The following is a 26,394-nucleotide window of genomic DNA, read 5'->3' as shown; positions in this document are numbered from 1 at the left end:
GGTGGACCCACAAAATGTTTCGTATAATTTAGACTGACAATCATTTTCGACTCATTAAATCTTTGCATAATGTGGCAAATTAAACAGTCAGTGAGGTTTAAAAAGGGCTACTATAGCTATTTACATCCTTAATAAATTGACAGAGATATTAATCTTAATTTTTGGCTTCTGAATATATGTAATCTGAAAATATATAAAGTTATTTTACGTTATATCAAGTCTTTGCTGTAAAAAATCAAACCAGTTTTTTAGATTCGTACCATAAGCTTGTCAGTTGAATAGTATATGTTGCTTTGCTAAGTCTGGCTCAATTGTAGATAATCTACGTCGTAAGTCTACCTCAACATTAAGTTCTAATGTAAATGGCATTAAGTGTTGTATAGAATTGGGAAACATTGCTGTATATGGGTGGTGCATGCAACCGAGATTGCAACAGAAATGTTGAAGGAAACACGATTTTTGAACTTGAATTAAGATAATTCTAACATTTTTTTTTTCTTTTTAACAGGCATACTATTTTTCACCATAGAATTGTTTTTGCCACTGCAGAAAGGATATTATTCCCTTAATTTTAATGTCAATAAAGGAAATTATTTTTTATACATCCAGAGATATCGGATGAGAGTTCTTCATAATGTGTTGTTGGAAAATCACTAAGAGTGGGAAGCAAATCAAATTGAATTCTCGGTTGATAACTCAGCGAGAAAACAAGTTTAACATCTCTACTGTTGCTCTATCCTAAACAGTGAACAGAATTAATGTTGGATCCTGAAGATTAGAATTTAAGAAACTAAAAATATTGGATAAGTACGCAAGACTTGCAAACCATAAATCCCTCAGGCGAGCTCATTCCTCTTAAACTCTGAGATAAACAAAAAATATTCCAGCAAGCTCATAAAATCACAAAACATGATGAAGTTTGTTAGGCTTACATTATTACGATGTACCGAAGTTTGTTAGGCTTAGTTAAAATGCCATTTGATAACACACCTTGGTTCAGTGGACCCCTTTCAAATCACTTGCAAAACCCTGGCCTGGAGGTCCTCGGACTGCTGACCTAGTATAAAGTGAATGTGATATCTATTTGGAAGGGTTTTTAGGCCTGGTTTGTAAGATTTCCAAATCTAATAATACACAGGGACTGGAGCATGAACCTAATAAACCACAAGCTGATCTGTATAAGTGACTGTTAAGACTGATAACATGATTTTTTTAAGTTGGTTATTTAACAACACTATATCAGCTACTAGGTTATTTAGCATTGATGTGATTGGTGATAGCGAGATGGTACCAAGCAGGGATCGAATCCGCACCCGAACGCAATTTCACATTGGCAAGGCAAGCGCCTTAACCAACTGAGCCACGCTGGTGGCCTGATAACATGATATTGTCAGTAGCTTGTTTTCATATTGTTCACAGTCTTATCTGCCACTTACACATTAATGTGCAGTTTAATAATTGCATGCTTCAGTCCATACAGATCAGGCCTCTACTATCAGGTTTTGGAGTCTTGTTAACCAGACAAAAACTCTCCCAGACACATCTACTCTAGTATATTTTGTGGCATTCTCAACTATTGGTACCAAAAAAGGCCACTATAATTACGGACTAACCATATGAATTGCATTATCATGCTGTTTCAGAATAGAGATACAGACAGTATTATAATAGACTCGATCCTAGCTAAAGTGGACCTATTACAGATTTGACTCTGGGTAAGGTAGTCATGACTGAATTCTTAAATCCCTACAGTTTTAAAGTTATTATGGAATTTTTACCATTTATTTATGCACTAATCAGAACATGCTGTAACAAATTTGGACTATGTGGGTTTACTGGTTCTTAAGCCATTATCATTATTACCTTCCATTTACTAGTCTAAAGTTCTTGGATAAGTTTTAATTTTACCGAGCTGAAATTATGCACAAATACATTTCACATGTCTATAAACAAAAACTGCACTGGGTCTTAATGTATGTACATTTTACCATCTACAAATGTTAATCCAAGTGAATCTGTCGATCTTATCTTTTTAAAGTATTTTTCGAACCAGTGCTCTTCAAAAACAGATTTTATGGTGCAAGAAAAATAAACTTCATAGGACATCACAAACTGTTGCAACAAGGGGACATAATCATTGCTACTGTCTTCATTTTTCTTCTCCATAGTTGCAACTTTTTTCTGGAAGGTAAATCTGCTCGACCATCAAAGTATGTGCATGTTGCTTCCCAGAAGGAGAGATATTCAAAGTATTCAACTTTTCAAAGATATCACAAAATTATGCCATTGTTACCAAAAAAATTTGCTTCTAAGAAGTGTTTAGCATAATCGTGCTTTTTCTTTGCAAGAAAAGTGTACATTTTCTGCCGTAATTCAAATGTATGGAAAGAGCCATTGCTAGGTGCAGTGGTGCATTAAAAATGTGTATTTGGCTCTCTCATCCTCACTTTTTTTAACCTTACTTTCACTGCCCGAGCTTTCACATTCTAAGACCAGATTCTGTTGAAGACTCAAAATACTTTTATGCAAATACTTTCCTGTGAATGATGCAATCTCTTATGATGTATCCAGAGTTTTGCTTTGAATAAGAACCTGCAATACTCCACAACTGGACACAGAAGCAGCAACAGACAAGGATCTCGAAAAAATTAAGAGGTCTTCCGCAATGTAATTAATAGCCATCTTCGAACTGTATATGGCAAATCAAATGTACATACTTATTACTGAATTCGGCAACTGATAACACTGCCAAACAATGAAAATGTTTCGGGCTCAAAAATAGCTAATTCTTATGTATTTCCACCTGCTGAATTCAAAAGTCACCATAAAATGACAGATTAGCTCTTGCTTTGGAGAAAAAGTGACATTTTCATTTTTTACGAGTCAACATTTTTCAGTTTGGGGAATTTTGTTTTGGGAGTTGGCACACCTGTCAAAAACAAAAAACAAATATTCTTCAACTGTTTGTAAGTTATAAACATAGATATTGTTGCTGTGACTGAATTTCATATTGTTTCTGCTGTAATTAATGCAGGATTTCTGGTTTGGAAGTGCTTTTAAAGTGTAAAATTTGTAAAAATGCCACCGAAATGTGTAAATATAGTGAATAATGTTTGTTACATTTGTGGTGAAATAACATTTTCGTCACAGAAACGCAATCTGATGCCTCTTGTGAAGACTGCCTATCAGGATTATTTCGGTATGAAGGTAGGGGACCAGGATGTCATGGGCTCCACATACATGTTGCAACTCTTGTTCAGTTACACTGCGAGAATGGCTGAAAAATTAGGAACGATCTATGGCTTTTGCTGTACCTATGGTTTGGCAGGAGCCTAGAAACCATACAGATGACTGCTATTTCTGCTTGACTCCACCTATAAAGGCAGGATTGTCTATGAAGAAAAGAACAGTTCAATACCCGAATTTTCGATCTGCTATTCAACCTATTCCACATTCAGATAGTTTACCGGTTCCTACTCCACCCGAAAATTGTGTGCTTGAAGTAGAAAGTGAAGGTAGTGTGGAACAAGAAGAACCAAACAAGCCTTCCACATTCCATGACCCTGATTTTGAGGAAAAAGATGATAAACCGCACAGACTGAGTCATGCAGAATTGAGTGATCTCATTAGAGACCTTGACCTGTCAAAGGAGAAGGCAGAAATTCTAGAGTCTAGACTACAGCAATGGAATCTTCTCGAGCGTTATGTCAGGGTCTCACACTACAGACGTCACAGGGATCTGCTTCCCTTTTTTGAGAAGAAAAACAATCTTGTTGTTTGCTGCAACATTAATGGCTTGATGAAATGTTTGAATTTGAACCATGATCCAACTGAATGGAAGCTATTCATAGACTCCTTCAAGCCTAGTTTGAAAGCTGTATTACTTCACAATGGCAACTCTCTTCCTTCTATTCCTGTTGGTCATGCAGTTCACATGAAGGAGACTTATGCAAATATGACAGCCCTCTTTGACTCAATAAAATATCATGAACAAAAGTGGAAAATCTGTGGTGATCTAAAAGTCATTGCTGTACTCTTAGGAATGCAACTGGGGTACACAAAAATTGCTGCTTTTTATGTAGGTGAGGCAGCAGGGATAGGAAATCACATTATATTCAAACAGAATGGCCTGCAAGAAATCTTAATCCTAGCGAGAAAAATGTCGTTGCCGAGCCTCATGTGGACCCAAAAGATGTTCTTCTTCCACCCTTGCATATTAAGCTGGGTTTGATGAAAAATTTTGTCAAAAGTATGAATCAAGAAGGACAGGCCTTTAAGTACATTGAGAAATTTCCGAAATTAAGTGATGCCAAAGTTAAGGAAGGTATTTTTGTCAGGCCACAAATTCGAGAACTTGTAAAGGATCCTGCATTTGAGGGGAAAGTCAATTAATATCTACTTTATTGTATTAGAGTACTTAATTTCTTCTAATCTTTATATACCTTCTTCTGTTTTTATCACCTCCCTACCATTCCTTTCTTTCTTTGCCAACATTTCAAACTGCAAATTCTTTACAGTACTATAAAACATGCACTGCAATCGTCATTTGTTTATCGTACAGAGAGTTAACTGAATATGGTGGCTCTGTTCAAATGTTTTGTAAAGGTAAAATTAGTGAAATAGAATTTTATTAAGTCGATTAATATTCTAGAGTACTTTATTTCTTCTAATCTTTACACTTAACTAAATCCCACTCGAGTTTTGATTTTCTATTGATAATTTCCTTAAAATTTCGCGTACAATTTTATTTTTATTTTTTAATGTTGAATAAGTTGCCTAATTTTCGCGATGTCATAATAAAATAATGTGTGTATCATTGGTACAAATACAGTAGAACCACAGTCTAGCATATACAGTCACGAAGCTTGAGTTTATGAGGGTACTGTGCAGGTACTATTTCGCATTGTCTTTAATGAGGCGATAGTAGTGATCCTAGTGGTTAGCAACTATCTATGGATGCATACAGTATTTACTATGTATTGAGCTTTGTGACTGTATATATATTAGACTGTGGTAGAACCTCTATTATCCGTGATAATGAAGGGGGTGGACTGGACAGTTAATCGAAAAAATCGGATAATCCGTACCATAAAATATTTGTACAAGTCCATACTACAGTCTCATAATATTCCTCCATAGTGTTGTGTTTAATATGCTAGATAGTAAATCAGAAGTTCGCTAATTTAATTCTGGTTGTCAACAACAGGTTTATAAGGACCAAGGAAGTTTCTTATCATGGTTGTTTGCAGAAGGATAGGAATAGTAGAGGAGTCTTGTTGTAGATCTACATACATTATACACTTTAACCTTATTTTTCATTAAATTGCACACAGTTGTAACTCCAATCACGTATTCTGATGCGAAACAAGCCACTATTTTTCTTTTCCCAAAATTCTAATTATTTGCTTTTTTATTTCGATACTTAACAAAACATTTTTGGCACCCGTGGAAGATATTTTGCATAGAAGTTATAAAGTACAGGCATTCGAGCAGTAGGACAAGGACTGAATGCTGCATAGGTTTCCTATATATTGTGCAAAAGTTCTTTGGACTATTTCTTTGAAAGTAGGTAGTGACTATTTTACAAGTTGTGAAAAACACCTTCAAGTAACATTCTTATTGCTTGCAGCAGTACTATGTAAAGGTAAAGGTTTTCAATAAAACACTCTAGAAAAAATAAGATTATAATATAAGGTATAGTACTAAGTTTCTTACATGTTTATTTCCGTAGTAAAGAAAGAAAGAAAAGAGCAACAAAAAGATAGTCGGATAATCCACCAATCGGTTAATAGAGTGACAGATAATCAGAGTTCTACTATATTCAACTTAACATTCAATATACAATTTTAACAACATTCATGTAGTACCCATGAAATTGAATTTCGTTGGTTTTATCCATCTTTTGGATTTCGAAGGAGCTCTGAATTAATAGTTTCTTCTTTAGGGTTTGCTTTGTACCTTTTGAGTGTTCTTCTATAGTTTTTCCGTGAGATTTACTTTTTATATGTTTTGCACATTAATCATAACATTTCCACTCAATTCTAACATTACACATTTTCACAGAGTATCATTATCATTAAATAAAACCCACGTCTATGGTATTCCATCACACGAGAAGACACACTCATTTCTGATTTTGGACTCATCTTCCCACCATTACTTCACTTTGGAAACTGTTAAACCGACCAAGTAGAATGAAAATAGTTCGCAAAGATTCACTTGCCTGAAGTATAGTACCGTTAAATTCCCTCTTTTGTGTTGAAATATGCACAGTTGTTCGATAAATACTCATTGTCTGAAGTACTGTTAAAATCCTTCTTTTATGTTCATACAGACTAAATACAATGTTCCCAAGGGGTAATCAAGGTATAAACTGGCAGGCAAAAGTAATTTCTGTCAATGACAGTGAATCCCAACGTATCTAAATAAGGGAAAACCAAAAGATATGTCCCAAGTATTGGGTTGGTGCATAAGTTGATAGCATTTTTTGTTGCTAAGGTAGCTGTGTCACTATAGTTCTATTAAATGAATGAAACTACAGAAAAACGCAACGAACTTATGTACCAATCCAATATTTCCACGAAAAATTAGTTATTTGCTTTTAAATTAAAAAAAAAAAAAAAAAAAAAAATTAAAAACCACCATTTTTCGTGTCTATTGCTCAAATTAAGACTTTTGCAAATGTAAAATTCGCGGAAATTCATGCACAGACGAAATAAATTTCATACTAAATGTGTACACACCTGTAACCACAGCTGAAAATCATGTTTCACGTTTATCGTAAGTACCAAAAACACAAGCTCTGCATACACACAAAGAAAAGTCCGAACATTCAAAAGATGGGGTACAAGAAGTCCTTTCGCAACTTTACAAAATGTACAGTAGTTTCCCAATTGAGTACTATTAAGAGTAGAACTTTGTACTCTTACTATACCTACACATCTAGGGCAAATCGTAAAACAGCGAACGCTAAGCTCCGCCCATGACCCCTTTCCACTTTTCCCCTACAAGCTCACCACACACTCTAGTGGGAAAGAGTGGAAATAGGGGTTTAGAGTGGGGTGACATCTAGTGGAGGAAAGTGAAACAAAAAGAGTGAATGCGGCATCTACGAAGCAAAAGAGGAACTTCGTCCTCTTTCCCTCTCCAGCTTCTCCTTCTCTCTTCCTTGCTTCATGTCTCTCTTTTTTTTTTTTTTTTCTTATGATTTTGCGGACTCTTTCCCTCTCCAGCTTCTCCTTCTCTCTTCCTTGCTTCATGTCTCTCTTTTTTTTTTTTTCTTATGATTTTGCGGAGGGTAGTTTTCGATCTGTTGATCTTCCTAACGAAACGCACGCACACTTTTTGGTCACGCTTTAGACCTCTCAGCTACCGAGACGAGTTGGTGGTAGAAGGGAAAATGAATCTATTTATGTTCAAGGGAACTGCCATAACGTATTGCAGAAATGCAATGTGTGTCATTGGATATTTCTTAGTACGTATGTGGTTGTTGTCTAATGCACATTAATTTGGTTGTATTGTGTTGTGTTGTAAAATATGAAATACGTGTGAGGCGGTAGGCAGTGATCCACCGAAGTGGGGCAGATAGTAGAGAGAGAAAGCAGGCAAGCGAGGTGCCGAGCAGCAAAGGTGGGGATAACTTCCCCTACTGGTGTTCACTGTTTTACGATTTATCCCACATCTATATAAAATTATTATAGACATAGATTGTAAGACTTCAACACGTAATTACAATGAAACGAAAATTTCTTCTATATTTTAGAATATTCCAGCACTCCTCATACACGTCTGTAAAATATTGAAGAGTATGGGAGGAAAACAATGGTGATAACCCTCATTTTTACATTTCTGTAGCTAAGTGCAGAAATATGATGGTAAATCTGCACAAAACTGGAGTTAAGAATTCAAGGATATGACGTTAGTTGGCAGCATATCATATCGGATCATGTTCTTGAATTCATAACTTCATTTAGCTTGATATAGGTTTCGATTGTATTTTCCCCACTTGGCTAAAAAATTAAAAAATGAAGGTTACCATTGTCTTTCCCATATCCTTTAATTATCTGTAATGATACGGTACTCGACTATAAACTAATTTATGAATTGTAGAAATGTAGAAGTAACTTCTAAGAAAGGAACTCACACATACAAAAGATGGATCTATGAGAAATACTGATTGGATGGGTTCTTAAGAGCACTGCGTAGTTATAAGGCTGTTTCGAGTGCTCAGAATGTAGACATTTTTAAGCCTCTGAATTTTTCGAACTACTACAGATAATTACATGGAATTTTGCCACGATATAAAACTAACTAAGAAGATTTTAATGCATATAGTTCGAAATAATTTCTTTACAGGCTGCTTTTTTTTTTTTAAGATTTTTTTTTTTCATTGGCTGTACACTAATTTTTTGTTTGTTTGCATGCTCTTATTCAGATACACTTTTCTCAGAAACTGTTTGACCTATGATTGTCAAATTTTTATATGTTGTAATAAACAACATTTCTAACAATTTTCACCACAAATTTGATCAATATGACATATATTGGTTAAAGAAAATAATTTTATAATGTTGTGTTCAGAAAATTTTAACCTTTTGCAATTAAAAATAATTTTAAAATAAAAAACTAAAAGACACAGATTCATAATTTTTGCTGGAAATTGTAGTATTTGTCTTTAAAAATGTACAGTAAAAATTTCATTAAGATATCTCAAACAGTTTCTGAGAAAAGTGTACCTGAATAGTAAAAAACGAATTAGTGCACAGCCAATGAAAAATATTCTTAAAAAATTAACCTGTAAAGAAATTATTTCCAACTACATGCATTAAAATCTTCTTAGTTAGCTTCATATTATGGCAAAATTCCATATAATTATCTGTAGCAGTTCGAAAAATACAGAGGCTTAAAAATGTCTATATTCTGAGCACTCGAAACAGCCCCGTAACTACCCAGTGCCCTTAAGTCAGGTACTTTGAACTGCAATTCATGCAATTAATTTTTAAATTGAACACAATATTCGTGAACTACATTCAGTATACAGATTAATATCAGTTATATTTAACATATTTCATATCATAATCACTGGAGATCTGTGGAGAATAATGAACTACAGTAAAACCTGACATGTAAAAGAACTGACAAGAGGATCACAATCTAGAAACTGACTATTTTAATAAAACCCACACGAAGTTATAGTATAACCCAAAATGACCTATTGTATAGGCAGTATTGTAAATGGCAGTCTTTCCCTCCCCCTTTCAGAAAAGAGCTTTATAAATGTTCCATACTACATAAAATTGAAGGTAGTCTGCAAAGTATAGTTTGGCATATTCATCAAGATCGCAGGTATTGTACAAAGTTCTCACAATAAAGTTTCAAATCACAAAACTTCCCCACTTCCTGGCAGTTGTTGATACCCGTTGCCGAGAGGTGTAAGAAACATACTACAGTGCATCTTTCGTCTCTACTATCAGGCTCCAGCTTCCAGGGAACAAAATGAGATTTGGGTCAATTTCTTTGTCATATACTCTATTCAAAACCCATTCACAAAATCTTTTCCTAAGTACTAAATCAGACAGTTTAAGTTCTTGCACCTCAGTATTTTTATACAGTTTCATCTAAGCAACTTCGCAGCCTCTTTTACAGAAGCAAAGGAAATTCCAGGTTGCTGAGAAAGAGACTTAGAGAGATTTTTACAGGAATTTTTCAACCAGTGTCCAATGTCATCAGGAGTTCATTTACAAAGTTACAAATCATAGCAAAACCTGAAACCCGAACATGTGGAAATTTCTCTTCAAATAATATCTGACACATGCGCGAATTCAGTACAGGCACTTGAACTATAAATGAACACTCAAAGATTAAATCAGGCCTATTATTTTGTAATTCACCTGTCCTTTCCTACCACACCACATACAACCACCAACAATCACGTGTGTTTACTATCCACTCTCGTAAGAGACTGCTACCTCACCACTCTGCATATCTGTTAAGAAAAAAATCTCCTCTTCACCCGAAATGTCAGCCAAGGCCAAGCTACCTTCCATTGGGAGTTCTCTCACACTTATGTTTCACAGATAATCTGCTTACACAGCAGAATTTAACTGCAGCACCAGTAGTAAGATGTTCACAGCTCTCGTACTGTCATGGAGGAGTAAGGTTCAGTAACATCCCTTCTGTTACTGATTTTTGGTCTGGTCAAACAGATACGAGTTTGCCAGCCAAAGCATTTAGCAAGGGACGTAAATCTGCATAAAAAGATCATACCACCTAAAGCAACAAAGTACTGCTGGCTTCTTGATGTCTTCATTTTTAAGTTGCATTCTTTATATGCAACCAGTTGAGTGCACCACAGTACCAACCTCACTTTGCTATGCATGGAAGGTGTCTGGATACATGTAACAGGGCACACCCCCTCTGTTTCATAATGTGTTGGACAAATTATGCCGACTGCGAAATTCTGCACTTCACACCTGTTACTTCGATCTCATGCTCGTCCTCCACAAAAAGTTTCGTCATTATTGTCGTCAGGAGATTTGATAGCATTCCTGCTCAGTCACAGAACCTCAATGAACTCATGTTATTTTTAACTGGCTAGCCTATAACCTTTATCACGTCATATACTTTTCATTAAAACCTTTCCTTATAATTCAAATTCTGCTTAGAACATATATTTATGTTCTCTTACTTCACAAAAATAGTGCCTCACTTGTAAGTCTAGTTGTATGACTCTCACTTGAACATCTTGTAGATCAGTGAGAACAATTACAGAATGCATTATTATGAAAGGAGTTACAGAACTACATTACACTTTGTTCACTCACTAAGGATGAAAGAGAAACGTGTTGACAACACAAACCTTATTGCTTCATTCATTTTACATTCATTTCTTATAAAAATGTTACTTTTCTTCTATTTTTACCAAGTTTTAATGTTTTCTTACATTAAATTACATATGCAACTTTCTTTCTGTCATATTTACTGACAAGTGCAAGGAATAAATTGTTAATTGGTAGTAACGTTAGATTTATAACATAGTCAACTTTTATTTCTGTACTCGTAAACTGATACAATTCAATGCACAGTACTTTTGGATGCTGTAATATTATATGGTATATACTTCAACAAAAAGTCCTAATTTAAATAATTTGTCATGTGTCAAATGAGTGATGTTCAGTAGAACAAATTTCGATCGCAGGACAAGTGAAAACACAAGCCTCTGTACTCTAGCCTTTAAATCATCATTACATCACACATTTACAAAGCATGACACAAAAATTTCACAGGTCTGTGTTTCAAAATTAATATTCACATGCAATGACAAATTCATTGAGGGACTGTATTGTTGCAAAGAGAAAGCTTTCAAGTATCTTACCGTAGGAGCCATATCCTTGTTGTTGGGGAGGCCCACCATAATTCGATCCCCACTGTGGTGGTGGCATTTGCTGTCCCTGAGGTCCGGGAGGAGCACCCCAACCTTGGTACCCACCTGGACCGGACGGAGTACCATAACCTGCTTCCAGAACAAGAAACACAGATGTACTCCAAGTTGAAATACAATAAAAAAGATAAATACAGTGGAGTAAAATAAAGCTTCCATTATAAAAAATAAAGAATGTTTAGTATTTCAATATAATTTCTTACAAACTGACAAAGGATTATAAAAAAAATTCCCAATATAATGTGTGCATCTCATTAATTAGTACAGCAAATGTACACTTTTAAATAACTTCAGTCCTCTGCCATATAAATCCTCAAACATTTAACACGATTTTCTCATCTAGCAAAGAGGAATTTACTTTATAATTACGTAATTTTTATGCTAACTTTATTTGCACCAACACAGGTTTTCATTTTTTGACTGTTATCATAATTCTTTCTTAGAACCCATTCCACTGTAGTTGAAGCATGGTCTAGTCCTCTCACGCAGGTTACATGGGTGGCAGCACACAGAAATCTTATGAAGTACAAACATTTTCATCCAGAGCGCATCTAAGGTCATGTTTCAACCACCATAGAACAGTTTCTATATTCAAGAGCATACTTTTCATTCAAAGTATTAATTCTTAACAGTGATCAGTATTAGTTTTCATCAAAATGCTGCATCAAACCAATTTTTTAGATACTTCAAATGGCATTCAACGTAACACTTCAAATATTTAAGTACAGTCTATATGAAACTAGAAAGGTATTGACAGTTCCTCTCTAACATGAGGGAAGGGAGCGATATTTTAAAGTTGTGCATTAGTGCAGTGCGGTTGATTGCGCTGCCTGCCTGCCGTGTCAGAACTGAGCAGCTGACGCGAATTCGTAAATTTGTTTCATACGGACTCTTTGACTAGACAAATACACACATCAAAAAAAGTTTTGCATCACCTCCGTCCCATGAGTTCCTGAACCTTGACATTGAATGTTTAAATTGAATCAATAACATAGCCCCTTAGATTATCCATAGATGCACAAAGTGTAAACAACCATGCATGAGCCGTACCTATCAAACAGAGCAGGTAAGACAGCCGATCAAATCCAGTCATAACAATAGAAAGTACACTACTCATGTTGTCTGCAGTTCTGCTATGGCTATAAGGTCAATGCGACATTAGATCATGTTCGCATTGTCACAGTGTGTCAGGAAGAGGTACTAAGAGACAAGAACTGTTGATGACTTGCCTCGCACAGGCCGTCCAAGGGCTACGACTGCAGTCGATCGCTACTTACGGATTTCAGCTTGGAGGAACCCCGAACACAATGCCTTCATGCTCAATAATGATTTTTGTGCAGCCACAGATCGTCATATTTCAACTCAAACTGTAAGAAATAGGCGTATGACGCACAATTTCACTCTCGAAATCCATGGCGAGGTCCAGCATTGAAACCTAAACATCATGGGGTGCAGTACAGACTTTATACTGAATGGACTTGTCAGAATTGGCTTAATGTTTTTTTCACAGATGAATGTCGCCTATGCCTTCAACAAGACGATCGTCGGAGCAGTGTTTAGAGACAGTATGATCAGGCTGCACATCTTAAGACACTATCCATCGAGTGCAGCAAGGTGGTGGTTCCCTGATGTTGTGGGGTGACATTATGTGGGGCCACCATATGCCACTCGTAGTCATGTAAGGCAATGAAATGGCTATACGATACAGGGATAACAACCTCCAACCCAATGTAACCGTATCGCCAGAATTTCGGAGAGGCATTCGTCTTAATGGACAATAATTCTCACGCCCATCGTGCATTTCTCGTTAACGACTTCCTTCGTGATGGCGAAATCGCTAGACTACAGTGGCAAGCATGTTCCCCTGACATGAACTCTATTGAAGATTTAAAATTCATTTTGATTTTAATTATCAGCTAAGCCAATTACTACTCTTACTCATATCAGTATTTTGAATAATCAATCTTTATGGCTTAACAAAATGTACAAAAAACAAGTTACATATCACTGTTTTTTTATATATTTGCCTTTAATTACACTTGCAAACGTTTTCACTCTCCAAGGGGCATCATCAGGCATGAAATAATATTCAAATAACAAAAATCAAATGTATAGAGAGATGTACAAAAATGTGTAGTGTGTTAGTATGAGAATGTTCTGTATGCAAGAGACTGTCATATTGTGGTTATACATATGAATATAAAAGAGCAATAAATGTTATATAACGTGACATGAGTGAAGAAGCCTGGGATACATTAAAAAGGGCTGTTTATGGACGAAATAACCACCAACCAATCTGAGAGATCTATGCCAAATCGCCATTGAGGTGTGGGACAATCTGGACCAATAGTGCCTTGATGAACTTATGGACAGTATGCCACGTCAAATATAAGCATGGACTACAAGAGGACCCAGATGTTAAAGGTACTGGTGTAGGTTGTAGCCTAGATCATATATAAAACAGATTGACCAAGCTTATATTAAATTTAGACGCAACTGGAAAATAACGGACGCTATGCGTCGCTAGTGTCGAGAAATGAGCTTGCAATAACAAACACTAGATGGCAGAGTACCTGAACAGTACATAGAGTAATACGACTGTGGGATGACTTTTTTACGTCATGCCACCTCCAAATTTCTTTCTCATTGTAATGTGAGGTTATGTGACAATAAGACTTTGATGTGTCGCTAAATTGTAGTACACAGAAGCTTGTTTTACCCAAATTCATCAACACACATAGATGACATTTTGGTACATGGCTGATATAATGTTGTTTGCGTTCAATATATAATCTGTCATCATTTGATGTACGAAATCTAATTGTTTTTAATTTTCAGTATACAATACCTCCCTAGCAACAATTATCACAAAATACTAAAAAGAGCAGATTTGTCTGCGTTTGTTGAATGCACATCATGATGCTCACGAAAAGGCACTAATTTATTTTGTGTGAACTAGATTACAATTTTTGAATATGAAGGAAAAGCAGGTATCCCTCTTCTGAAATTTATCCGAAAGGGGAAGAATTACAACTCCCTCCCCCCAAACATGTCTACTCTTTTCTAGGCCTATATGTTTTCATTTTACAGGTGTATTATATGATGCGATATGGAAGCAGATAAATAATAACTGTACGTTTCTCGTCCGCATTAAATTCAACGTGTTCATAACGTAGACCTGATATATTGCTTCATGTAGGCTACACAGCTGGCAGTGTTCTTTTTACGAATAAGCGGTCTTACTAATCATTTTCTTTTCATCTGAACTATTGCTAGAATATGCGTTTGCGTTTTTATTTGCTCTGTATGTTGTTAAATAACTACTGAACATCGTCTTTGGTTAACAAATTGTTCTAGTATTCGTTTTATATCAGTCTTACGGTATTGAATTACGTCCATAACTTGGGCGAGATATCAGGCTGGAAAATTCGCTCTGAATGCATTTTTTTACAGCAGATTTACGATACCCTGTGCGGTTTCTCTGCCAATGCAGAGTTAATTGCAATATACGGTAATTCTGTTATTTTCCTGACACTTTTATATCCGTTCTCAAACGTACTGATTTAGATTCTTTACCCTACTGTAGGTATTTTGCTCTCTACAAATCATCGTTAGTCAAATGAAATAGCCTATAATAGTTGTTTGCAACGAATTAGTAGACAACCTGAATCCCTCCTGACCGCCTCCCTTACGAATTTCTTTCTCATTTTAATCAAATTTACTTTATACTGGTCCTTAAATTACTGAAACTAGTGCTGAGGTAGTTACGGTGATTTCTGAAGTGAAAATCGTTCAATTTATAAGGGTGAAATGAAAAATAACTTTTGTAGCCTATCCTTGTCCTTAATTGGAAATTTGAGTAACTTCATATGACGACAATATTTCTTCCTTCTTCTACAGTTAACATAATCGCAGATGGGCATTTCTAAATGAAGTTTGTTACACAGAAACCTTTGAGACAATATTGACACTTGAAGTTCTTTATATAGTTCATCTATAAGAGTTAAATTAGCGCTGAGGTAGTTTCCTTCATACTCAGCTTATTCACCTTACATACGTGAGTCTGTAACAGGTTAGGTTTGGTCAGTGCTGTCATGGTAATTTTTTTCTTGGCCATACACCCCACCCCTTGTTTTCTCCCTTGAAATATATTTTACTCTCCTCTCTCTATTTCTCCAATTGTCATTTAATTATTTTGTTTAATATTAAAGAAGAAGTAAAGAAATTGTTTTGCTTTACAATTTAATTGTACAAGTTTGATTTAAAGAATACACCATGTAGCACCACCATAGATGCACACTTGTCTCGATGAATCTTGGAGTGTATATTTGCAGCACTTCTTGTTTTTCAACCATTATTTTATATAATTCTGGATTCCAGTGCTGAAGAGGTGGATAATTTTTGTTTATGAACATCAAACAAAATAGGCGGTAGGTACAGTAGGAACAGGAAGAGATGATCTAAGATCTGTATAGATCTCCACGTACAAAACTTAGGCACCCATATGCCGTATGGCTCCTTACAGACAAAATTTTCATTTCCCCATACGATTAATTAAAAAAAATTGTAGGTTCCATACGATATATGGCCTCGTGTGGCCTCCATGACAGCACTGGAGGTCAGTTAGTTTCGGCACTTTTACACCTTGCATATACAATCAAATGCATCTCCACAAAAAATTCCTTATAAATTGAACGGTTTTCACTTCAGAAATCACAGGAACCGCTTCACCCAGGTAAGTAGTTAGCAGTTAATCATTTCCAAGCTCTTGTTATATTATGAAATAGCATCACACAATGCTGCCAAAATAAATGTTCCCAGTGTTAAAATTACAGAGTGTAAATTTCGCTTAGGACAGTTTTTGCTCTGGAAAATTAAAGGAAACAAACAGTATATCAAACCAGCAGCTGAGACACAAAGCACCTGAAATTCGAAAGTGGTTAAAAATTTTTATATTTCGTTCTTTCTTATTTACCAGCAACAGAAGTACCGATATCAGATTTTTTGCAGAGCTAATATCAGAGGCCCCTCCTATTAGAGAATGTTTTGAATATTATTATATTCTGGAAAACTACATTGGCACATCAACCTCCCCTCCCCCCGCCTGAATTCTGGGCTGAAGCACGAAAATTTCGAAATGTACAAACTACAGATGCGGCAGAATATTACCACAATGGTCTTCAGCAAGAATTTTGTAAGACATATCCAAATATCTTCATGGTCATTATATGTATTAAAATAAAACATATACATGTGAAGTACCTACTAAAAATGAGAGAAATAGAAATGGGAAGGACAATAAAAAAAGTGGAATGGACTAAGAAACTATTCATCTTGAATCAGTATGAACAATAGGACACTTTTAGTAGTGGTATAGAATATGAAATTAAGTTGCATCAATAAGTTTTTCGAGTTTAGCATTACTTTAACTATTTATTGTCCCCCTGTTGGAAAGATGGAATTACTTTGTTTGAAACTTGATGAAATTTTATTGTACCTTAACTCAATTTATTAAGGTACAATAAAATTCAAAATAATAACTGCAGGCCATTTTAAAATAAATCTGTTGGATGTAAATTATTTCTTAATTTATTAGGACCATAAAGGTATTGTTACAAGCGATAGATTGAATCATTTTTATCTTCATAATTTAATGTAGGATGATTATTTCGGGAATTGTTATGCTCTAAATTGTGAGGATATTTTAATACTTTTTTAAAATATAAATTTGGAATATGTTTCCAGTTAGTAAAGAGTAATTCAGAGAGACAGAGGTCTCAAGCATATTTATTGACACATGCCAGAATCATTAAATATGAAAAAAAGAATTCTTGCACTAACATACTGTTTATAAAGTAACCAAATCTTAAGAAATACAGTATATGTACTGGTATTCTATATAAAGGCATAGGAGTGAATATAAATCTGTTTTAAGGAATTCCTATTTAATATTCCTGCTATAGGAACATGACAAAATAAATACAACGCAGCATGGAAGCTAATTCAACTCTTATCGAGTATTGTTGATGAGATGTGTTATGAAGGTAGACCGAATCATTCAATATAAATGTATAAATAGGACGAATAATAATAGATTAATTTCAGTGTATGTAGTATCAAAACTGAAAGCAGTAACTAGTCTATGAATGATGTCTTAACAAGTATAAATAAAATGGACTGTTGACAAGAGACACACATTTGGCTTCAGTAATAACTAGGACTTCAAGGAATTTATGGTAGCTCATCTGTCAGGCAAAACTCTGAATAGTCAGCATTGTCGAACTATAGAAGCGGGATTAAAAAGTATTTTTTTCCCCACCCATTACATATGATTGCTTTTTTTCAAGTCCCGGTAATAACATTATTAAATTAATTATCCCACATATTTGGGTGGTGCCTTTCTTTGTTTCTGACATAATTTATGAGAGTTTCTCTTTTACACTTCAATAGAGAAATACAACTTTCAGTGGACAATGAACGTGTAACTCTAATGGAACTCTAAGAACCACAGCATTAATGTTTTCTTCTTTTCTTTCATGCCCTTTAGTTTTTGTTGCAGATAATATCATGCTATTGGATAATTATACATGCACATTTCTAATAAAATTGGCATATATTTCACTGGTCTCAGAAGTAAAATTAAATGTATAATAGCTTCTCGGTGCAAAATATTTACTGAAAATTATTGTAGGATTTGAATAGAAATGTCACTTCTCAGGCAAGGTTATTCGTGGATGACTGTATAATATACAGAAAAAATTAGTGATAAATCTTATATCACCGCCTTGCAAAACTAGCTTGACGTTATTGAAAACTGGACTACAACAAATAAAATTAAAATCAATGTGAGCAAAAGTAAATCAATATGTATCCTTCTGTAAAACACAAAATTAAATTCGTCTCATATACCAATTAAATGGATCACCAGTGTCACAAGTAAACACTTAGGTACTGTATATATTTTAGTAACAAACTGGTTGAAATAAGTCACTAATATTACAAGGATAGCCTGGAAAACACTACATTTCTTTATGCGTATTCTTAAGAAAGCTAACCGAAAGTCAAAAGAATTAATGTACATAACCCATGTTCGGTCCACTGCTGTGGAGTAATGGTAGGCACATCTGACCGTGAAATGAGTGGGCCCGGGTTCAAATCCTGATTGGGGCAAGTTACCTGGTTGAGATTTTTTCCGAGGTTTTCCCCAATTGTAAGGCGAATGTCATGTAATCTATGGCGAATCCTCAACCTCATCTCGCCAAATATCATTTCACTATCATCAATTCCATCGAGGCTAAATAACCTAGTAGTTGATACAACATCGTTAAATAATCAATTTAAAAAAAGACGTCAGATAAGCAGAGGAAGTTACAAAAGCTTGTAGTGGCGAAGAATTTAAAGCGTCTGTGTTGTTAAAAAAAGGGAAGTACTACAAATGGCAGAAAAAGTGGATAGCCTATATTGATGTATTTGTTACTTGACATTACACAGGAGATATCACCACATATAGTTGTAAACAACCGTGGATATTTTAAATCTGAAAGTGTACTTTAGTGTAATTTTTTTTATTGGGTTATTTTACGACGCTGTATCAACATCTAAATTATTTAGCGTCTGAATGATATGAAGGTGATAATGCCGGTGAAATGAGTCCGGGGTCCAGCACCGAAAGTTACCCAGCATTTGCTCGTATTGGGTTGAGGGAAAACCCCGGAAAGAACCCAACCAGGTAACTTGCCCCGACCAGGATTCGAACCCGGGCCACCTGGTTTCGCAGTCAGACGCGCTGACCGTTACTCCACAGGTGTGGACACTTTAGTGTAATCAAGTGTTGCTTTGTATAATAAGAACTGTAGGCACAGTGTATACGGTAAATCTCTATATGCATTTGAAAAGATTAGTAATCAACTTGACAGAAATGTTCGTGTGTCACAATATAATTTGTAATATTTTATTTGTTAATGGCACTGTTATTTTTATTAAAGTATGCGATTTAGCAGTTACATGTACTTCACAAATGTCTTAATTGTTTCAAAAACAACTAAATGCATTTATGACATTTGGCACAATAATATGAACATTTTCCATTTTGGTAATAAATTAAGTGGCAAGAAAATGTTCATGTGTCACACCATATAATATTTAATATTTTTTACATTATTAATTATTCCTTTTCATTATGATTTTCTGTTTATATTTTGGAATGCTTACGTTAAAAAACAGTGATGTGTCTTTCATGAACTCATAAGTATTTGATTAAGTATCCTGTGAAGATCATAGTTACTTCGAAAATGTTACGTGTGTGACTATGGAATGGCCCATCAGTATTGTTAGTATTGTTACAAATTACAAAACCTGAAACTGTTAGAATGGGATCAGGAGTAGTGACAAAAAATGTAATGTTGTAGGCCTACATCAACATGACTATTTTAATCCAGTTTCTAATAGTTTTTAAGGTTTGAAGGCCTTTTGAGGTAAACAGTATTGAACATATGAGGGAAGGGCTATTTCTTGGTAATGGATTAGGCCTGTATATTTTATATTATTAACTATATATTGTTAAAGTACCTAGTAAATATCGTAATATGTATATTATATAATACTGTAAACGAGACAATATCACAGGCTGCAAACTAGATTATTCTTGTTTTTGTATAATTATACAAACATGTCTGAAATAAACAAGACTACCATTGGTTAGGTTAGGATAGGATTACTTATATATTGTAATCAGGCTATATGCACAAATTTTCCAATATACTACTATCATAACTAAATAGGTAATGTTAACATTAATTTTCATAAGTTTTTGTGGTGCAAATTAAAATAATTCAAAGTAAAGTATAACAAAACTCCGACAACATTATAATTATGAACGTCAAATTCTCTTATTTTATTTATTTTTCAGTGTTTAGTCCCTTATTTCCCATTGTTCTTTGGATTTATCATTAGTGAAATATCAATTAACGGATAAATTATGTTATACACTCAGTTGATAATATAAATAATATTCACTACAAATATATAAAAACAGAAGAGATAACGAATCATAATTTAGCCCATCGATAACTTTATAACATGGTCTAAAAATTCTAGGTAGATTGGCTTTGCGTGAGACTCTGCATTGTATTCTATTCAATACAAAGGCGTACTTTATCTTATCTCTCCGCTTCGCCCACGTGACAACTATAATTAGAACTCCCTCGTTCCGAACTTGCTTAGGTCATATAGGCCAATAATATTTATCCATGGTCATCAATTGTCGACAGTACATACCGTTGCTTACGAGAATATCTCGTAAGCAAGAAATAATCGATTTAGACCGACCAGACCAGACCGGTTCAGAGTTCGTGTCTCGTGATGGTGTTGGTCATTGTGCCATCTGTTGATTATTGAACTACATCAAGCCGGCCTCGACTGCAAACCCTAAAGCCTATATAAAAGAGCTATCTGTTAGTATATATGATCTAGGGTTGTAGTCAGCAACTGAAATTGAGAAAGTCAAGCTGTATTATTGTAGAACTTGTAATGTTTGGTTCTGATGAGCAATAAAGAAAGCTGATATTACTTTTGTATATCTCTCTTCCATTTTTATGTAAAGGTTCAGGAACTCTTGGGAACAAGGTGATGCAAAACTTTTTTTGATGTGTGTCTAATAATAATAATAATAATAATAATAATAATAATAATAATAATAATAATAATAATAATAATATTATTATTATTATTATTATAAAAAGTAATAAATGAGTGACACGGAATCAATCAGACCTATTACATTTCCTCCCGATGACTTTTAATTAGAACGAAAAATAATAGGAATCTATATTTGACTATCCTACAAGTTGTTGTTTAGCCAACTGTCCGAAAACAGGTTTGAACCTCATAAGTGACATCAGCAAGGCATCACTCATGAGGAATCTAAGTCAGGAGATAATGGGGTAGGGTGGCCAGTTCCTTTCTCCTTCCATTGCATACATCACTCACTAGTAACATATTTCACTAATCAAGACTTAAGTAGTAATACAAACAATTGTTCTTCCTCGACACACACCGGATCCTACAAGATGGATAATAAATTAATCCTTTCACAATCATATCACTAAATGGAGTTACGTTACTCAAAATATGGACAGTGATTTTAAAATTTTACGCAGGCAATATGTTGACTTTCCGACGAGGTATACTTAAGTAAAAGTTTGGTTCACAGACCCATGAGGAATCATGAAAAACAACAAAAATAGTGTTGGTTTTCTCATTAACATCTTGTAGCCATAATTATTTTCTTATTATTTAAAACCTAAATTTATGATAGTATGCAGAGAAAAAACACTGCCGTGGAACATTCTGCATCTCGTAGCAAATTTTGCATTAAAGTGGTCAGTAATATAAATACACACGCTGCCAGAATAACTACAAAAACAACAGCCACAACAGAACGCCAATGCTTTCTATAACACAGCAATGAAGATTAAACTCTTCCAAACAATTAAAATTCAATTAATCAAGCCATTTGTTGAAATACTTTCAATTACGATAGGTATAAATCAGCTGGCTACCAATGTGCTGGCTGTGAAAGAGTCAGCAATGCCGATCTGTCACCATAGACTTTGACTGGCTGGTTTGAGCAGTTGCCATGGTGACGCCTTGAAGCTGCTTAACTGTCAATACCTTTTTTAGTTTGGTATAGACTGTATAGGACTTCTAAAAAGAAATTGATAGTAATGAATCTCCTTGCTGGAGGGGGGGGGGGGGGGGGGGGAGATAGAAAGAAAGAAAGAAAGAAGCAGAATAAAAAGCGAATACGAAAATATTGTCTGCCAATTTTGAAATATGAGGAACGAGTAAATGAATGGCAACATGTAATAATACTTTGACAATTTTCTTAATGTATGCGTAGTACTATGCTAACAGTTTTCTACAGTTAAAAGGATCACCACATTGGGTCATTATGTGAATCTATCATATTATTATTATTATTATTATTATTACACGAATACAGAACTGTACAAACAGTCTATAGCTGCGTTTCTGAAACTATGGTCCGCAGACCACCTGTGGTCCTCGAGGTCTGCCTTTGTGGTATTTCAAAAAAGACAGAAGAAAAAATAAAATTCAAACGAATTGCATATCAACTATAGTGAAAATATCGAAGTTTGAAAATGACACATGGCAATTGCCTTTCACTTTATCTCCCAGTAATGACATTTTATGAAATTTATTACCCTACCCATCTACCGACTAACCACTCTACTCTCAGCAACAAAAGGGTGATTTAAAGCACTATGAATGTGGTGTTTCTCGCCATGTTTTCCCTGCACATCTGGTGCTGTGCCTGTAACCCAGCCAGGGACCACCCGAATTCATAAGAGGACCAAAGTACCAAACCTTTTCATGTATTTATGACTTCAATAGTTTTGCCGATAAACCAGTCTGCACATTGAAATGGTCACATACTGTATGTCGTATACCAATAATAGAATGTGCCAAATTGCATCCTTATTTGTTGAAAATCGGGCAGGTTTCTAAATTAATTTTTTTTTTATTTTTGTTTTTCCAGATGTCGATATAAGAAATTTTAGACTCCACTAATTTTAAGATCTAGGTGAATCACATCCAGAAATTCAAATTACAATACTTTTCTAATTATATTTTTTGTAGCTAATCACAAGTAATTATAACAAATTCCATGCATTTTTTATTCGTCACTTGCCTGTTAGCAGTTAGTTGTTTGAAATTCTTATGTGGTACACATTAGTAGTTGTCTATGCCTCTGTTAAATAGTACCCATTATACACAGTGTTGCCAGGTTAAGGCATTGATTCCTCAGCATAGGGATATTTTGTGCCAAAAAGGACTGACGGATTTTTTACTTAATTTCAAGGAAATGTAGGGATTTTTCAAAATATGGAAATAATAAGAAAATCAATACATAGCGATTCGTCCAACAACATAAAATGGGTCATGAGATGACTAATGAAGCATGATCATTACATGGCAATTTTACAATATGAATGGGTGGTGGTGCTAACTCATGCTCGCTATAGTCACTTAATGACAGAGCTTTCGTGTGTTAAATCATTACAAAAAAAAAAAAAAAGTGAAAATTAGTGATTCCGAAGGATCCACTGCACTTAAAGAGCAGTGAGGAAAAAAGAAGGGAATTAGCAAAAGGAGAAAAATTATGACACAAACAAACTTTTGTCGATCTTTGTTGGATGATCCCAAGTCTAAAGTTTGGTTAGGTAAACCCAATGATTCCTATAAAGCTAGGTGCTTGTTCTGCAAAAAAAAAAAAAAAAAAAAAAAAAGTAATGTAGGAAGCGAAAAGTGAACTACAGAACGTAGTAAAACACAATCGCAAAAAATTGCATTCCAAGTAAAAATGTTACTAAACTGGCAATGTGTTTGTTAGAAAACTAGTGGATGATAAAGTTAAGAACACTGCAGAACTTAAAATCATATTACTGAACATGATAGGACCTTTAATTCTATGAATCACATTACTTTGAAATGAAAGGAAGTGATGATATGCTTCATTTAGGCAGTGGTAATAGTTCAGAAGCTGTGTGTGAAGTATTAATATCAGTGATTGTAGTGCCATTAAAGAAATATCTAATCCTAGTGGTAGCAATTCGAAGAAAAAATACTTTCGTAAATATGACAACAGTTATTTGGAACTTGGATTTACTTGGTGTGGCAATGAGAGTGAACCAAAACCTCAGTGCATTGTTTGTTACTAAGTGCTTTCAAACGAGTGTATTTTTTATAGTGTGCAAAATGGCTAGGGGGGGGGGGGGGAGTTTACTCCGAATACTTCAAATTTCTTTAACTACAATCACGAAATTTCAAATGTTATTTGAAGAATGAGTACTATAAAATCTGAACTACGTAGAAGGCATTCATTCCATGCTTAATCTGGCTATCAGTAAGCAGTCAACTCTCAATTACTACTGGTAAGAAATCAAGTGAATACCCATATTACACAAGGGGAAAAAAAATTACATAAAATACTTTCATGAAGTGTGGTGTACAATGAAGTTGCCAAAGGAAATTTCACATTCAAAGTGCATAATATTGATTAAATCTGACAAATTGCTGTTTAATGGACGACAGCACACACAACTTCCAATTTATTAACAAACTAAGATCATATTAAATGACCAATAATAATTAGTTCAGGACTGCAGCTGTTTCAATACCCACATTTAAATCCTGGATTTGTATAGGAAAATACGAGTATGTGAACCATTTCCACATGCTATATAAATTATAAGACAACAATAGTGTTGAAATTTTCAATCTAACACAATATCTGTAGTGTTACTAGAAACAATTTTACTAGATTTGAGGCATGCATCCAAGAGGTTGTTAATTCGAAATTCTACTGAAAGTTAGGGTAACATTTTCTGATAGGGAAATAAACCATTAGCTTCCTAGTATGTTCATGCTCGAAGTACGAACTTGAACTGTAATTTTATTAATACACAATTTTCTTATATGTGCACAAACAGATTTTTATAGATAAGATAATCTCAAAATTGGCATCGAACTCCTAAGAATTTAAGTACGTTTGATCCACTAACAAAATATGACAAATATAAACGCAATGTGCTACAAACAAAGGCTGATTAAAAGGATAGCCTGTGCACAAATGAATAGAGATGTCATTCAACATGATTTAAGCACGAACAAAACAGTCTGAAAATACAGACCTATGTGTAACCAAATTACCAGTAATAATGATTTGTGATGCATATTTAAGGTTTTTAAAAAAGCAGTAGTGTGTTCTTACAAATAAGCAACAAGATATGCGTGTAAAAACAGAGTAACTTTACAACAAAAAGGGGTTATAACCAAAAAGTTACTTGGGATTTAATTATATAATGAAGCAGAGGCAAAGATTAAAATAGACTACCAACTGCCATACTGTACAGTAAAATGTAAGCAAAGTTAAAATAGTGAACATAATACTATGAATTACGTTATGTCCATCCCTTTTAATATTCAGGATAACTGTAAGCAAAGCAACAGGTACGCAAGAAGTTGTTGCAAAGAATAAAGACAGAGTAATACATTTTATTCAGGTTTACGATAGATATATTTTAATTCAGAAGCCAGGCAGATAACCGGAAGATAATTATGGTAACATTAAACATCCGTAAAGTGACTGTCAACAATAAAATGGTCCAATAGCTCTCCAAGCAACAGCATCATTTTAGCTCCTCCTAATTATTTTGAATTGACAATGCCGATGTGTCTCTACAGCACAAAACTTTCAACTTAATATCAATTTTAAGCATGGTAATTTATATGCTCACGAGAGTAATATACAGAAGTATGTACCTTTATTCAATACTGCATTTGTACTGGCAAGCTGCTGTGTCTTCGTCACACTGTCACATCTCAGCTGTTAATTTTCACTGGTCACAGTGACAGTGTGTGAAAATGTCTTGTACACAAATGCATATAACACACTAACGCTTTACAAAATCTTTCTTTAATACTGATGAAATAAATTATCTAAGCATAACATTTTTCTATGATATAGTTACCGGTATACCACAAAAGACAGGAACAAGCTTCAGAAATAGTGTACATAAGAAATGTATTCTAAAAAAACTATTTGCAAATCATCCATGCAATTATGATGCCATGATATAAAATTACCACATAAATGTAAGTTGATAGTGTGGGGTTGGCGGGGGAGGGGGGGAGAAAACGAAACAGAATGGTCACAACACTGTTGAAGTCCAAGTTACATTTTAACAGGTTAACAAATTTCTCTGAACGAACTTTTCCATTACAGTAAAACTAATGCACTTATTACTCCTGGTATATATGGACAAATTTGGTATTTCAGTATGCAATTTTGAAAGCAGGAACAAGAAAATATATTTTAAATACAAACTACCACAATTCAAGAAAAAATATTAAGTGAAAATCAATAATTG

General features: G+C 34.5%; 1 protein-coding gene across 9 annotated transcripts in view; it reads right to left on the bottom strand.

The window, feature by feature from the left end:
• The window catches only part of Hrb27C (Heterogeneous nuclear ribonucleoprotein at 27C), a 127,352-nt gene that overhangs the window by 33,326 nt on the left and 67,632 nt on the right, over positions 1 to 26,394 (bottom strand). For 7 of the 9 annotated variants that reach the window (XM_069823809.1, XM_069823815.1, XM_069823811.1 and 4 more), the window contains one exon: positions 11,375 to 11,515. In XM_069823809.1, coding sequence (XP_069679910.1) covers positions 11,375 to 11,515 — 141 coding nt within the window. The remainder of the gene's footprint in view (positions 1 to 11,374; positions 11,516 to 26,394) is intronic. The other 2 variants (XM_069823810.1, XM_069823812.1) reach the window with 1 other exon arrangement.

This window comes from Periplaneta americana, chromosome 4 (assembly GCF_040183065.1).
Source record: "Periplaneta americana isolate PAMFEO1 chromosome 4, P.americana_PAMFEO1_priV1, whole genome shotgun sequence".
Classification (NCBI taxonomy): Eukaryota; Metazoa; Arthropoda; class Insecta; order Blattodea; family Blattidae; genus Periplaneta; species Periplaneta americana.
This window is presented reverse-complemented; position numbering and strand designations above follow the sequence as displayed.